The 14,546-nt window shown below is 42.4% G+C and overlaps 2 protein-coding genes across 4 annotated transcripts in view; both read left to right on the top strand.

Annotated features, from left to right (window-relative positions):
• Positions 1-14,546, top strand: part of LOC111965006 (DNA-directed RNA polymerase III subunit RPC7-like) — a 737,315-nt gene that overhangs the window by 636,523 nt on the left and 86,246 nt on the right. The gene's annotated exons all lie outside the window — the stretch shown is intronic.
• Positions 4,985-14,493, top strand: LOC111965000 (hemojuvelin). 3 transcript variants are annotated; one of them, XM_023988930.2, is made up of 5 exons: positions 4,985-5,301; positions 8,478-8,624; positions 8,935-9,092; positions 9,256-9,773; positions 11,934-14,493. In XM_023988930.2, the coding sequence occupies exons 3-5, from the start codon at positions 8,996-8,998 to the stop codon at positions 12,597-12,599; spliced, it is 1,281 nt and encodes a 426-aa protein (XP_023844698.1). In that variant the 5' UTR covers positions 4,985-5,301; positions 8,478-8,624; positions 8,935-8,995; the 3' UTR covers positions 12,600-14,493. The 3 variants fall into 3 exon arrangements, with proteins under 3 accessions (XP_023844698.1, XP_023844697.1, XP_023844695.1); XM_023988929.2 differs by having other exon boundaries at positions 4,985-5,311; XM_023988927.2 differs by lacking the exon at positions 4,985-5,301 and adding an exon at positions 8,000-8,131.

Below are 14,546 nucleotides of genomic sequence, written 5' to 3'. Positions count from 1 at the left end.
ATGATTAAATATTAAACTACAATGGACTCACCCAAATTCGGCATTTATGATATTCAGATGTCAATCAATGAAATTTCGCGCCACTTGTGCGCGCCTCATGTCACGTGAAAACCTAGCGATAAATTGAAAGGGTAACACTTTTAGTCATGTCGTTTACTGACGTTCGCCTACTATCTGAAAACATGATCACACGTTTGGTCACTTTGTTGTATTTTCTATACCAGTTTCAAAGTTTCTATATACAGTATAGCCTTACAGTTTGTTTGGGCGGTTTGGCACCTGTCCTACTCCAGCTGAGTTTAGCACCTTGGCTGTGTGAATGAATGGTGCATGGTGCAGACAACTGGTTTTGTTGGGTCATTTTACAAACCACGCAGCCTGTCCTCAGAGCCATACGAAACATACTTTACGTATTTCTGGGCACCTCCAAGGCCTACAGTATGATACCCACCAATGGTTTAGTTACTTTAGACAGAACTAAAAGTAGGGAGATTGGATCAGGGAGGATGGATCCAATCCAAATGTTGTGTTTGAGTTAAGTTGGGGACAACTGTAGCATTTTAGCTAACCCTAACCCTTATTCTAAACTTAACCAAATTCACCAACCTGCTATGTAAATTTACCTAAACTTTGTCTTTTTAGTTCTCCTAACCTTTTACGTAAATTATCCAAACATTTGTTGTAAGTTTCCCAAAACACCCATGTAAATTCTCCCCGTAATTCTCCTTTGTTGTTATGGTGCAACAAGCAACCTGAGTGGTATACTACGAAGCAAACTAGATCTACTCAGGCTTTTATAAAGCTAGCCAGCTTCAGTTATCTTCACATTCCAGGTCAGGCTTCATCTGTATGATGGTGGATATTGCTCGTCCGCCTGCCGCTAACTCTAGCAGGCTTGTAACTGCGTGTGCATGTCGCACATGGCTAGTTGAAGGCGAACTCTTCATTGAGACAATGCTGAAATATCAATCCATTGGCGGGTCAGTGCCACATTTTCATTTGTGCTGAAATGATAATGAAAGAAAAGTTATCTTTATTTTATTACTTATCGTTAATGTGTTTATCAATGGTGTGTTTATCAATGCACAAGCACCTTTTCCCCACTACTATCACTCCTTCTTCGATCTGTGGAACAGCTTGTTGCCTTGTGGCCATATATAGACATGTAATCCATAGCAGGGTTTTGGAATCTTTAATCCTGGCAATTTTACAGATAAACTCATGGATACACTAGCAATGGCTACCAGTCTTGACTTGAATGGGAACTGCCATATATGGATTATATGTCATTGGTTGGTTACGGTTGTCAGTTTTCTTTTTGCAAATTTCAAAATACAATTGCGCGAAAAAACGTACAGTTTGGAAAGCAAATGCTGTCATTACTAAATGTGTAATGTGATCGGTATTTTAACATTTCACCTTTTTTTTTTACACACACATTTAAAAATAATTGATCCTCAACTAGTGGCTCAGACACTTATTTAGGACACATTAAGTTAGCCCTGAGTTAGCCTGCCCCAAGCAGGTTAGTTCTGAAGGATTCGTTGCCATAGAAATTTACCTGGCTAAAAGGTGAGTGACTTTCATGGTACCGGTTAACCCGAGTTGAACTCAGAGTTGACCAAAGTTACAGTACCTACTAACTCCTCAAACCTGATTCATAGTAAAGGGCTCTGGTCTCAGACAAAGATATACAATACTATACATCATCCAAGACGTATGATAAATCACATTATCCAATTTGTATGCTATTTAATGACTGGTAAGAGGTATCCCACTGGGCACACCACCTTATCAAAACATGGATAATTGGGTAGTTTTTGGTTGAGATGTTGATCAATGAGATTACAACCTATATTCACCCATTCAAAAAGACAGCCAAAAGTTAGCTGAATTTCCAATGTGTTATCAATATGCTTCCATGAGGAAGGCACAGTGACGCTGAAACGTTGGTAAATACCCATTCAATTGCTGGGAGTTTATTCATGAAGTGTGCAACTTTGTTTATTTTGATAGTTTATAGTTTATTCGCCGTTAGTCAGTACTAACTATTATTCTGGGTATGCGCCAGCTCATGTTTTTTAATCAATATGCTTCCAACCATCTAAAAGCACAACCTAATTCCAATGGAAAAACAATGTCTGATATTTTGTTAAGTTGTCACCCGAATGTCTATCACTTCACTTTCAACCATTTAAAAGTAGAGCAAAGTTCAAATTGGAATACAATGTCAGATATTTTGTTTATTTATACAACAGTTTAATGGGTTATCACTGTGCTTAATATAATAGCAGAACCAAATGACCTGGATTGCAGTTGAGATTACATTAAAAGTACATGGTGTATGTGATCAAGGCCGTTCAAGATTCTGCACAGATTATTACAGCAATTGTGAAGACCTGCGAAGACCTATGCATGTTATCTTGAACATACTGTACACATTTTATATGATTACATAAGAAGTATAGTTACAATAACCTCAAAATGTGGCCATGGATGTGTTACTCATTTTAAGGTTGAATGTTACATTAGTTTGTAAGATAGCCTTAACTTTAGGCTATTTACTGTATTACAAAAGTAATATTGAATTGTTTTTGGTTTAAAATGCAACCAAATATCAACATTTATATGTACAGTGCATTCGGAAAGAATTCAGACTCCTTGACTTTTTCCACATTTTGTTACATTTACTTATTCTAAAATGGATTTAAAAAATCCCTTCAATCTACACTCAATACCCCATCATGATAAAGCAAAAACGGGTTTTTAGAATTTTTGTAAATGTATTACTAATAAAAAACAGAACTATTACATTTACATAAGTATTTAGACCCTTAACTCTGTACTTTGTTAAAGCACCTTTGGCAACGACAACAGCCTTCTTTTGGGTATGACGCTACAAGCTTGGCACACTTGTATTTGGGAAGTTTCTCCCATTCTTCTCTGCAGATCCTCTCAAGCTCTGTCAGGTTGGATGGGGAGTGTTGCTGCACAGCTATTTTCAAGTCTCTCCAGAGATGTTCGATTGGGTTCAAGTCCGGGCTCTGGCTGGGCCACTCAAGGACATTCAGAGACTTGTCCCGAAGCCACTCCAGCATTGTCTTGGCTGTGTGCTCAGGGTCGTTGTCCTGTTGGAACCTTTGCCTTAGTCTGAGGTCCTGAGGGCTCTGGAGCAGGTTTTCATCAAGGATCTCTCTGTACTTTGCTCTGTTCATCTTTCCCTCGATCCTGACTAGTTTCCCAGTCCCTGCCGCTGAAAAACATCCCCACAGCCTGATGCTGCCACCAGCATGCTTCACCGTAGAGATGGTGCCAGGTTCCCTCCAGACGTAACGCTTGGCATTCTAGTCAAAGAGGCCCTGAGCGCTCAGGGTTTCATCAGACCAGAGAATCTTGTTTCTCATGGTCTGAGAGTCTTTTAAGTACCTTTTGGCAAACTCCAAGTGGGCTGTCATGTGCCTTTTACTGAGGCGTGGCTTCCACCTGGCCACTCTACCATAAAGGCCTGGAACATATTTTTTAAATGCATTTTAATACATTTTAGTTCCATCTGAGTCATCCTACTTTTATTTTTGGTTGAGTTGGAGACGTGAATCCAACATATTATTTGTTAACTTGTGACAACTTAATAGGCTATATATTGTATTTCAAAAGTGTGGCACAGATTGAATTATCCAATCTCCATCAAATGTTGACATTTGGTTGTGTTGACAACCCAACAAAATTCAATATCACTAAATCTCTTTACATCAAAGGTTGAAACCTTAGGCCTATTATATTGTCTATTTTTTGTAGAATTCTTATAATTATAATTTCTTTCTGATAATGGATCTAAAGTTGAAGATCTGATGTTTTCTTAAAGGCACAAATTCAACATATTTTATACAAGGTTTCTCAATGTTGAAGTTTGTTAAAATTTCACCCTACCCTTCACCCTTGATTACTTTTTTCAAATCCAATGTATTTTCCATGTATACTGAACAAAAATATGTAAAATGTAAAGTGTTGGTCCCATGTTTCATGAGCTGAAATTAAAGATCCCCAAAATGGTCCATTATACACAAAAAAGCTTATTTCTCTCAAATGTTGTGCACAAATGTATTTATATCGCTGTTAGTGAGCATTTTTCTCCTTTGCCAACATAATCCATCTACTTGACAGATGTGGCATATCAAGAAACTGATTAAACATCATGATCATTACACAGGTGCAATTTGTGCTGCAGACAATAAAAGGCCACTCTAAAATGTGCAGTTTTGTCACAACATGATGCCACAGATTTCTCAAGTTTTGACTGAATGTGCAATTGGCATGATGACTGCAACAACCTGATCAACTCTATGCAAAGAAGATGTGTTGCTGCATGAGCCAAAGGGTGGTCACACCAGATACTGACAGTTTTTTAAATATACACCCCTACCTTTTGTTTAAGGCATCTGTGACCAACAGATGCACATCTGTATTCCCAGTAGTGTGAAATCCCTAGATTAGGGCCTTATTTCAATTGACTGATTACCTTATATGAACTGTAATTTAGTAAAATCTATGAAATTGTTGCATGTTCCATTCAAATTTTTGTTCAGTATAGATTCCACGTCACAATACCTTGACAAATTACCTTGAAACAACGTTGATTCAACCAGTTTTTGCCCTGTGAAATGATGGGATACGACCTATTATTCGTATGAATAACGTAGCATAATATATCATACTAAATGGAGTGTCAAAGATTTATGCACAGAATAATACGAATTGCCCCGAGACCAGCCAGTGCAATATTGACAAAAGTCTACTTTTTTTTTTACTCAACTGGCTACGATATCTGTCAAAACTGCTTGAACCGACTTTCTTGGGGATTTATGATAGCCTGCGAACCAAGAGGGCAATAAATATAGAATGGCCTACTATAAAAATAAGAAAACACACTAGCAACAACAGGTTGCAAATAGAACAGGTTGCCAGAGCCGCTGTGATAGTTTGAAATAGCCCCCCGGTGCCTAGGAGAGTGTGCGCCCAAGTGGACAGTTGTTACGCGAGCAGCAGGTGTTCGACGCGAGTGATTTATACCACTCGTGGAGAAACACTGTCAAATATCTCACTCATCTGAGAGCCGACAACGAGGGACGAAGGAATAGCGGCTTGCAATGAAACCAGTTTGAGACTGGACATCAGTGTCGGCAGCTCACTTGGACAGTGTGGGAGTTTGGTGTCAGTGCAGGCATAACCTACTTCGCCTTTTTCCTATTGGAACGAGTGAGGTGGGGACATTTACGCAGAGTCTCATACGGAGCTTCAGCAGAGGTGTGATTGGGTGAGGATATGAATGGTGCTTTGCCTGGTTCATTCTTAAATTAATTATGTGCTACACAATTCAGAAATGTGGCCTATTATTTACCTGCCCACTTGGCACAGACGTCAATTCAACGTCTATTCCACGTTGGTTAAATCTAATTTCATTAAAATTACGTGGCAACAATGTTGATTTAGTCAGTGTGCCCAGTAGATACTACTATTTAATTGTGAGCTATGAAGAATGTATGGATTGGGTCAAGTAACTGTAAAGCTTTTATTTGATTGGAACATATTTTTTCTAACATTGTAGAATAGAACAATTCACTCTGTCCCCTAATGGAACTTGTTGCTTTAAATACTTTCTCCATGGCCTAATATTAGAACAAACTCCCTGTCATTGTGAGTAAATCAAGAAATACAGCAGAATGGCATGTACTGTAGACTGACACTTGGGTGACATTGGCGATGTGGAATTTAAGGTTACATCAGCAGTTATACAACAACAATAGAATGATACCCGTATATTAGCAATTAATTAATGTAATAGTACCCCCTGAATAGTCCTGAAGTACAGCTATTGATTGTCATAAATAATTGTTTTAATCAATCCTATGCTTTCACGGATAATTCATATTGATAGATATAGATAGAATATACAATAGATTTGTACAATAGATAGATTATCAATAAAATAGATCATACAATTAGTCAATCAGTCTAAAGTTATTTGAATGTTTTGATAGTGTCCAAAATACACTGGTCTAAATGCAGTTAAGACATGTGACAGTGGGAAGGAAAACTTCAGGTGGAAGGAAACCTTGAGCGGAGAGAGAGAGAGCTGCACTATTACAAATACAAAGATGCTATGATGTGCATTGACCTTTACCATGCAGACACAAACAGATTGGATTCACATTAAAGTCTCATTCATCAATAAATCAAGTGAGGTTGAGCCAAACATCCAACAGCTTGCTCTGTGTTTGTGTTGAGCCAAACAACCAACAGCTTGCTCTGTGTTTGTGTTGAGCCAAACAACCAACAGCTTGCTCTGATGTCTGTGTTGAGCCAAACAACCAACAGCTTGCTCTGTGTTTGTGTTGAGCCAAACAACCAACAGCTTGCTCTGTGTTTGTGGTCTTTGTGTCCAGTACAAGTTGGGGATTGATCTAATGAATGAGTGAAAACCACTGGTCTTTACGTGAGCTGTTGTTGACATGTAGAACCACATTGACATGTCACTCCAGGCCAAGCCATGAGCAAAAACTTCCCTAAGTCGCACATGTGACCAACCCACCTCTATGGTGACGTTGTGTATGTGTGTGTTTGGTTTTACTATCCATGTGAGGACCAGAGGTCCTCATAGCGATAGTAGCCTAAACAAAGAAAATTCTAACAAGTGGGGACATTTCGCTGTTCCCCACAAGGAAAAAGGCTATTTTAGGTTTAGGGTTAGAATTAGGGTTAGAATTAGGTTTTAGGCTTAGGAGTTAGGATTAGGTTTAGTTTTAGGGGTTTTGGGTTAAGGTTAGGGTTAGAGTTAGGTTAAGGGTTAGGGCTAGGTTTGAACCCCACAAGAATAGTAAAACAAATGTGTGTGTGTGAAGGGGAGTTAGGGTTTTATGGTTAAACAAGGGTATGGGTGCAGTGTTGCCCTAAAGGTAGTACCGTATTGGTGTTTAATTCACAAGCGACTGTCTGTGTGTGTATGCACAGTGATTGTTTGCTGTTCATGGATGGAACAAACAGGACCCTGTCAGTGTTGTTGGACTGTGCACAGAGGGAGGTCAACGGGATTTTCAAAGCAGTGCAAAAAAGAAGAAGAAGGGGGGCGTGGGCATACACCCCCACTCCAAAAGTGCAGCTGCATCAGAATCCATTGGCCGACATTCCAGACCTCAACCACTACACTAGTGAACACAATGCCCACTGGACAACAAAAGGAGACCAATCTAGGACATGGAAAAACGTTGAAAACAGAAGCACGGTTTGAAGCAGTGCTATACACTGCTGCTGTTAGTTGGAATACAGTTAAATAAGATTCATTTGATAATGTAAGTTGAAGATGTGTCTGATTGAAGACTGATTGTGACAGCTAGTAGCCATAGCCACTCCCTCCCTGAGTATTGGAACTGCCGTTGGGCACACCTGCTTTACCCTTCCCTCCTCTGCCTTGTAGCCCTGACTATTTCAGACCAGGGGAACACATGAAGGAAAAGGGCTGGGTGGAGTGAGAGAGAGTCTGGTATATTTAGCATGCTCTATTTCTGCCCCTGCTGCTCTCGTAACCCCCCCCCTCATACCCCTTCTCCCTGGCGCACTGCACAGGTCTCCCAAACTGTAATAAAGGTCAGACTTTAGTGTTGGTTCAGAGAGAGAGAGGACCACACACAAACGCACTGCACACATGGTTCAATCTAGCCCAGGCCATGTCGCTTTCAAAGGCACACTTCCAATGGCACCAATGCTTTAGGAATGCCTTGTTCTGCCAAAGGTTTTACTATGAAATGCACATACGCTCTGTGAAGGTCTTACCGGAATGTAGGCCTACACCTTTCCTTAAACTTTGATCTTTCCACACATAAATCAAATACAATAATGCCATCCTTTTGGTTACTAAATTGGACTTGACAAAGATAAGCTTTTTTGTTTTACCCACTTTCTTTGGCCCTTGTTTGTTCTTCTCCACTGGCAAACAGAAAAGGGAGAAGAGTCCAAATTGCAAAATGCCCAATTGACCAACATTGTTGTAGCCTAGCTTTGACGGGTAAATGCTTGCTTTATACCAAGAACTGAAATATAACAAAATTGGGTTTTGATGCTTAGTGCTGTGGCACACATGGTAAGCCATAGTTTTTCTTTGTTTTACTATATTTTGTCTCAAGCCTAGCTTCACAACACTAACAGATAATTGTTTGCTATGCCAATGGTTACCACAGATGTTAGGTTACTTGGGCAGTTTATCTACTGTATGGAAACCTAAGCTCTGTAATGTAAATACTGCTGTTTATAGGACTATTATTATGGCAGCTTCAAACATGATATGTTCTGACCAGTGGTCAGGTGGATAAGACTGCCCTCATAAACTAAGACTGTTGATCAAATTATTGGTCCTATTCCTAAATGTGACCAAATGGTGGCCGCTGGTGTTGCTTTTCTCTGATTCTTGAATGTTTGTTTGTCAACAGTTTTCTCTCCATTGCCCTCATCTTGTCCATACCCAAGCACAACGGCGTTGACTTCAGTCTGAGTGCTGTTGATGGGTTCCAAGAGTGTGGGAGATCGTTTTGCACAAACACACAGTCTTAAAAAGTAGTTAGCATCTATTCAAAAAGGTATGAACTACATCTACTTAATTACATACAATTATATCTTTCTGTATTGTTTTTCACATGTTACTCCGACTGTAAATATTGTGTTTTGCTTTCAAACTAGGTATGATAAATACATAGATCTTGTGATCTGCTTGTTATATGATAAAATATTACAATATGCATTTGATAATGTATTCAATACAAATTGCTCTCTATCTTGACAAATGGTCTACTGAAGTTGAGCCTAGATTGTGCCTGTGGTAGTGGTGGGGGGTTTCCCCCTACAGGCCACAGTGTGTAATGTCTCTCTCTATCTGTGTCCTGCCTGCAGCTGTAGCCCCTGTACTGAGCCTGAGCCTGGTCTGCAGCCCTCGGCCTGAGGCTGGAAGGGGATGGGGACACTGGCCCTCTGCAGCCACTACTCACAGCTGTCATGGAAACGCAGCGTCATAGTGGCATTGCTACTGTTTCACCTGTGCTGCCTGCAAGGTACTTTCTATGATCCACAGCTATTGTCTTCAAACTTCCCAATAATGTCAAGCAAATGTGATATTTCTGTTACATGCTCAATGGAAAGACATATTTTTGCTCCTACTATTGTCAAGTTGTGATATATGAACTGGAGCTTCCACCTCTCTCCCTCCTCCCTCAGTATGGGCATCCTGTCGCATCTTGAGGTGCAACTCTGACTTTGTAGCTGTCACCCTGGACCTTGGGGGCAGCGGAGGGGGCGGAGGAGGAGGCAGCAGAGAGGGGGGAAATGCGGGCTACTGCAGCGCCCTCCGCTCCTACGCCATGTGTACCCGCCGCATGGCCCGTGCCTGCCGGGGCGACCTGGCCTACCATTCGGCCGTGCAGGGCATCGAGGATCTCCTCATCCAGCACAGCTGCCCCAGGACAGGCCCCACCGCTCAGCCCCGGCCCCTGCCACAGGCCCCCATCTCTGGGGACGCCTGCATCTACGAGAAGGGCTACCTCCAGCGTGAGGGCCGGACCCCTGACTATCTCCACTGTGGGGTATTCGGGGATCCCCATGTTCGCACCTTCCGTGATGAGTTCCAGACGTGCGCTGTACAAGGGGCCTGGCCACTGATAGATAATGAGTATCTATACGTTCAGGCAACTAGCGCCCCCATGAGAGGAGGGGCATATGCCACGGCTCTCACCACGGTAGGCCTCATTTCTAAAATTATATACAGTAAATTATAATTTATAAAATATATATATTTTTAATTATACAACTTACGTTACGTTCTTAAAGGCCCAGTGCAGTCAAAAATGCGATTTTCCACCCTGAGGTTTGAATAATACTGTAAAATTGTGGAAATTATGATAATGCCCTTTTAGTGTAAGAGCTGTTTGAAAAGGCCACCTGAAATTTCTGCCTGTTTCAGTGGGATGGAGTTTTGGCCTGCCCGGTGACATCACCAAGCAGTAAATTAGTTAATACAGCAATAAGAAAGAGAGTTCCAAACCTCTCTGCCAATAACAGCTAGTTTTCAGTTTTTCCCTCCCCACTCATGCTTGAGTATTAGTTTTTTTGCCAAGAAACTATCATTTTTGGGGGGACAATTTTTATTGAATATAATCACAGTACGGTAAGTACTTAATTATTACCCAGAAACTATTTATTATTGAGATAAAAACGACTGTATTGGACCTTTAAAATATAACTATGTACAATGCATGACAGGTCTTTATACAGTCGTGGCCAAAAGTTTTGAGAATGACACAAATATTAATTTTCACAAAGTCTGCTGCCTCAGTTTGTATGATGGCAATTTGCATATACTCCAGAATGTTATGAAGAGTGATCAGATGAATGAATTCAGTTCTTTGCCATGCAAATGAACTGAATCCCCCCCAAAAAATTCCACTGCATTTCAGCCCTGCCACAAAAGGACCAGCTGACATCATGTCAGTGATTCTCTCGTTAACACAGGTGTGAGTGTTGACGAGGACAAGGCTGGAGATCATTCTGTTATGCTGATTGAGTTCGAATAACAGACTGGAAGCTTCAAAAGGAGGGTGGTGCTTGTAATCATTGTTCATCCTCTGTCAATCATGGTTACCTGCAAGGAAACACGTGCCGTCATCATTGCTTTGCACAAAAAGGGCTTCACAGGCAAGGATATTGCTGCCAGTAAGATTGCACCTAAGTCCATTTATCGGATCATCAATAACTTCAAGGAGAGCGGTTCAATTGTTGTGAAGAAGGCTTCAGGGCGCCAAAGAAAGTCCAGCAAGTGCCAGGACCGTCTCCTAAAGTTGATTCAGCTGCGGGATCGGGCCACCACCAGTACAGAGCTTGCTCAGGAATTGCAGCAGGCAGGTGTGAGTGCATCTGCACGCACAGTGAAGCGAAGACTTTTGGAGGATGGCCTGGTGTCAAGAAGGGCAGCAAAAAAGCCACTTCTCTCCAGGAAAAACATCAGGGACAGACTGATATTCTGCAAAAGGTACAGGGATTGGACTGCTGAGGACTGGGGTAAAGTATTTTCTCTGATGAATCCCCTTTCCGATTGTTTGGGGCATCCGGAAAAAGCTTGTCTGGAGAAGACAGGTTGAGCGCTACACTACAGTCCTGTGTCATGCCAACAGTAAACCATCCTGAGACCATTCATTGTGTGGGGTTGCTTCTCAGCCAAGGGAGTGGGCTCACTCACAATTTTGCATAAGAACACAGCCATGAATATAAAGAATGGTACCAACACATCCTCCGAGAGCAACTTCTCCCAACCATCCAGGAACAGTTTGGTGACGAACAATGCCTTTTCCAGCATGATGGAGCACTTTTCCATAAGGCAAAAGTGATAGCTAAGTGGCTCGGGGAATAAACCATTGATATTTTGGGTCCATGGCCAGGAAACTCCCCAGACCTTAATCCCATTGAGAACTTGTGGTCAATCCTCAAGAGGCGGGTGGACAAACAAAACCCACAAATTCTGACAAACTCCAAGCCTTGATTATGCAAGAATGGGCTGCCATCAGTCAGGATGTGGCCCAGAAGTTAATTGACAGCATGCCAGGGCGGATTGCAGAGATCTTGAAAAAGAAGGGTCAACACTGCAAATATTGACTCTTTATATCAACTTCATGTAATTGTCAATAAAAGCCTTTGACACTTATGAAATGCTTGTAATTATACTTCAGTATTCCATAGTAACATCTGACAAAAATATCTAAAGACACTGAAGCAGCAAATCTTGTGGAAATTAATCATGTGTCATTCTCAAAACTTTTGGCCACGACTGTACATAAATAAAGTTGCATACGTACGTCTAGCTCATTGGAAGGATATGTGTAACAACAGGGGTGTCTCTCCACCAGATTACCATCATCTTTAAGAACTGGCGCCAGTGTATCGAGCAGCAGATCTACCAGGCGGAGCTGGACAACGTTCCCGCAGCCTTCGTGGACGGCTCAGTGACCAGCGGGGAGAGGCAGGGCCAGCACAGCCTGAGCGTCCACTCTGATCTGCCTGGGCACCAGGCTGAGATCCGTGCCGCCCACATCGGCACCACCCTGGTGGTGCGTCAGAGTGGGCGGTCCCTGGGACTGTCAGTACGCTCGCCACGCGCCATTGCTGAAGCATTCACCCCCGAGCAGGACCTGCAGCTGTGTGTGTATGGCTGCCCACCTTCACAGCGCCTAGAGACGCTACCCAGCCCCTCTTCTTCCTCTTCCCTCTCTTCCTACTCTTCCTCCAGCGAGCCCTCTGCTGCAGCCCATGCCCACTGTGCAGCCCTCCTCCCTGCCAGGGACATCTACTACCAGGCCTGCCTGTTTGACCTGCTGGCTACAGGGGACCTCAACTCCAGCACGGCGGTCGTGGCGGCACTGGAAGACGCCCGGGGAATGATCTCAGACCCCAATAAGGTGCATCTGCTACTGGTGGGCAAGGCCGATAGGAGCAGCCCATGTCTGCCTCTGATCCTGGCTGTGGCTGTCCTATCAGAGCGTCTGGTGGCTCTGTGGACGGGGAAGTGTTTATGAACTAGTGACTGGTAGGAGCTGTGGGCATAGCATTAGCCACACTGACTCTGACCGAGCAGATGCTCTTTCTTCATACTTGATGGCCTTGTTTCATAAACAACAGGCATCCCATTTGACTGGTTGGAACCCTGTGGCATTGTGACTGGTTACAGAGGTCAATGTTTTAATTATTAATTTTCTTCCAGCAGGAGAAGCCAATGTTGATAGGAATAAATACAGGTGAGTGCTCTCAGTGAGGATAGAAGTGAACTCTTGAAGCCTGACACTAGTTGTGTTGATTCTAATCCCTTAACTATGCTGAGCCAAATGTATTAAGACAAGATGTATATCCGTCTCAGCACAGAGGATGGCATGCTGCGGCCTATTGCGTAATTCCACAAATCCAGACAGTAAATGGCATCTTCAACTCTTTTTTTGTATCACCTTCTGTTATTTTCCATTTATTTTATCATGGAGGGAAGTTAGTGGTTTGTTTATAGTAAATATAATACTACAGTGGTTTCATCCTTTGTAAAGAAACTCATTTATCACTAATTTATTACGTCATCTTAGTGTGTCTACATTTGGTATGCAGTGAGTTGTAATAACGTCTCGATTCATTTCATAAGGGACTGTTTTTGAATGTACGTTTGGTTCATATGTCAGTATTTGTAAGACAATGTTTACAATGTATTGTTCATCCTGTTCATATTTTTACCTAGTTGCCAAAGTAAAAAATATATCTTCCCAAAGTTACTCATACCATCTTTCTAAAGCAATAGAGATCAAGCAAGGAGTAAATGACAAGAATATATTGTTTTCCAAATGATGGAAAATATCTCAAATTGCCTTCTATGTAATAATGTGATGTCTGACAAGGATAAAACATATTTATACCTACAGATTCTAATATATTTCCCTTTGTGAGTTTTATTAAATTTTATAGTTTTTTTCCAAGACCCGAAAATGGTCTGTATAATGTCCTGAGTGTGTATTTTTGATGAGCAACCCTAACTGGGGTTTTGTGTACTTTTAAATGTCCAGTAACAACTGCAGTATTCCTCTGGAGGGGCTACTGAGGTAGCATTTGGGTGAGTTGAGTTCTCCTTCGCTGTGACTGGCAGCTCTCTTCTGCCCTCTGATGTCAGATGTCTTCTCTGGTGTACTGCCCAGCATTCCTCTTGTTGCTTCTGTGAGAGCTGGAATGAGTACATTCTTGACCCACCTTAGCTTCGCCGATGGAATAGGTCAATGTAGAAAGTGATAGTTGGGAGGGGCAGTGGGGGTTGTTCAAAAGGGGGGGGAAGGGCCTCCCAGGTGGCGCAGTGGTCTAAGGCACTGCATCGCAGTGCTAGCTGTGCCACCAGAGACTCTGGGTTCGAGCCTAGGCTCTGTCACAGCCGGCCGCGACCGGGAGGTCCGTGGGGCGACGCACAATTGGCCTAGAGTCGTCCGGGTTAGGCCGGTAGGGATATCCTTGTCTCATCGCGCACTAGCGACTCCTGTGGCGGGCCGGGCGCAGTGCAGGCTGACCAGGTCGCTAGGTGTACGGTGTTTCCTCCGACACATTGGTGCGGCTGGCTTCCGGGTTGGATGCCCACTGTGTTATGAAGCAGTGCGGCTTGGTTGGGTTGTGTTTCGGAGAACAGGCTCCTGCGATGCGGCTCTCACCCTTCGTCTCTCCCAAGCCCGTACGGGAGTTGTAGCGATGAGACAAGACAGTAACTACTAACAATTGGATACCATGAAATTGGGGAGAGAAAACAATAAATAAAAAATTGTATTGTTTTTTATTGATTGTATTGGTTATGATGTGATTCAATAAAAACAATTGTTCACAATAAAAACACAGTGATAAGAGACAGCGAGTATTTTTCTACCCAAGCCTTTTTTCACTTTAGTGGATAAGCTTATATCTTTTTGGGGGGAGCGGTGGGAGTCCAAGAATACGTAAAGCATTCCTCCCGA

The sequence above is a fragment of the Salvelinus sp. IW2-2015 genome, linkage group LG6.1 (assembly GCF_002910315.2).
Source record: "Salvelinus sp. IW2-2015 linkage group LG6.1, ASM291031v2, whole genome shotgun sequence".
NCBI classification, from domain to species: Eukaryota; Metazoa; Chordata; class Actinopteri; order Salmoniformes; family Salmonidae; genus Salvelinus; species Salvelinus sp. IW2-2015.
The sequence above is the reverse complement of the archived record's forward strand: the minus strand, read 5'-3'. Positions and strand labels throughout refer to the sequence as shown.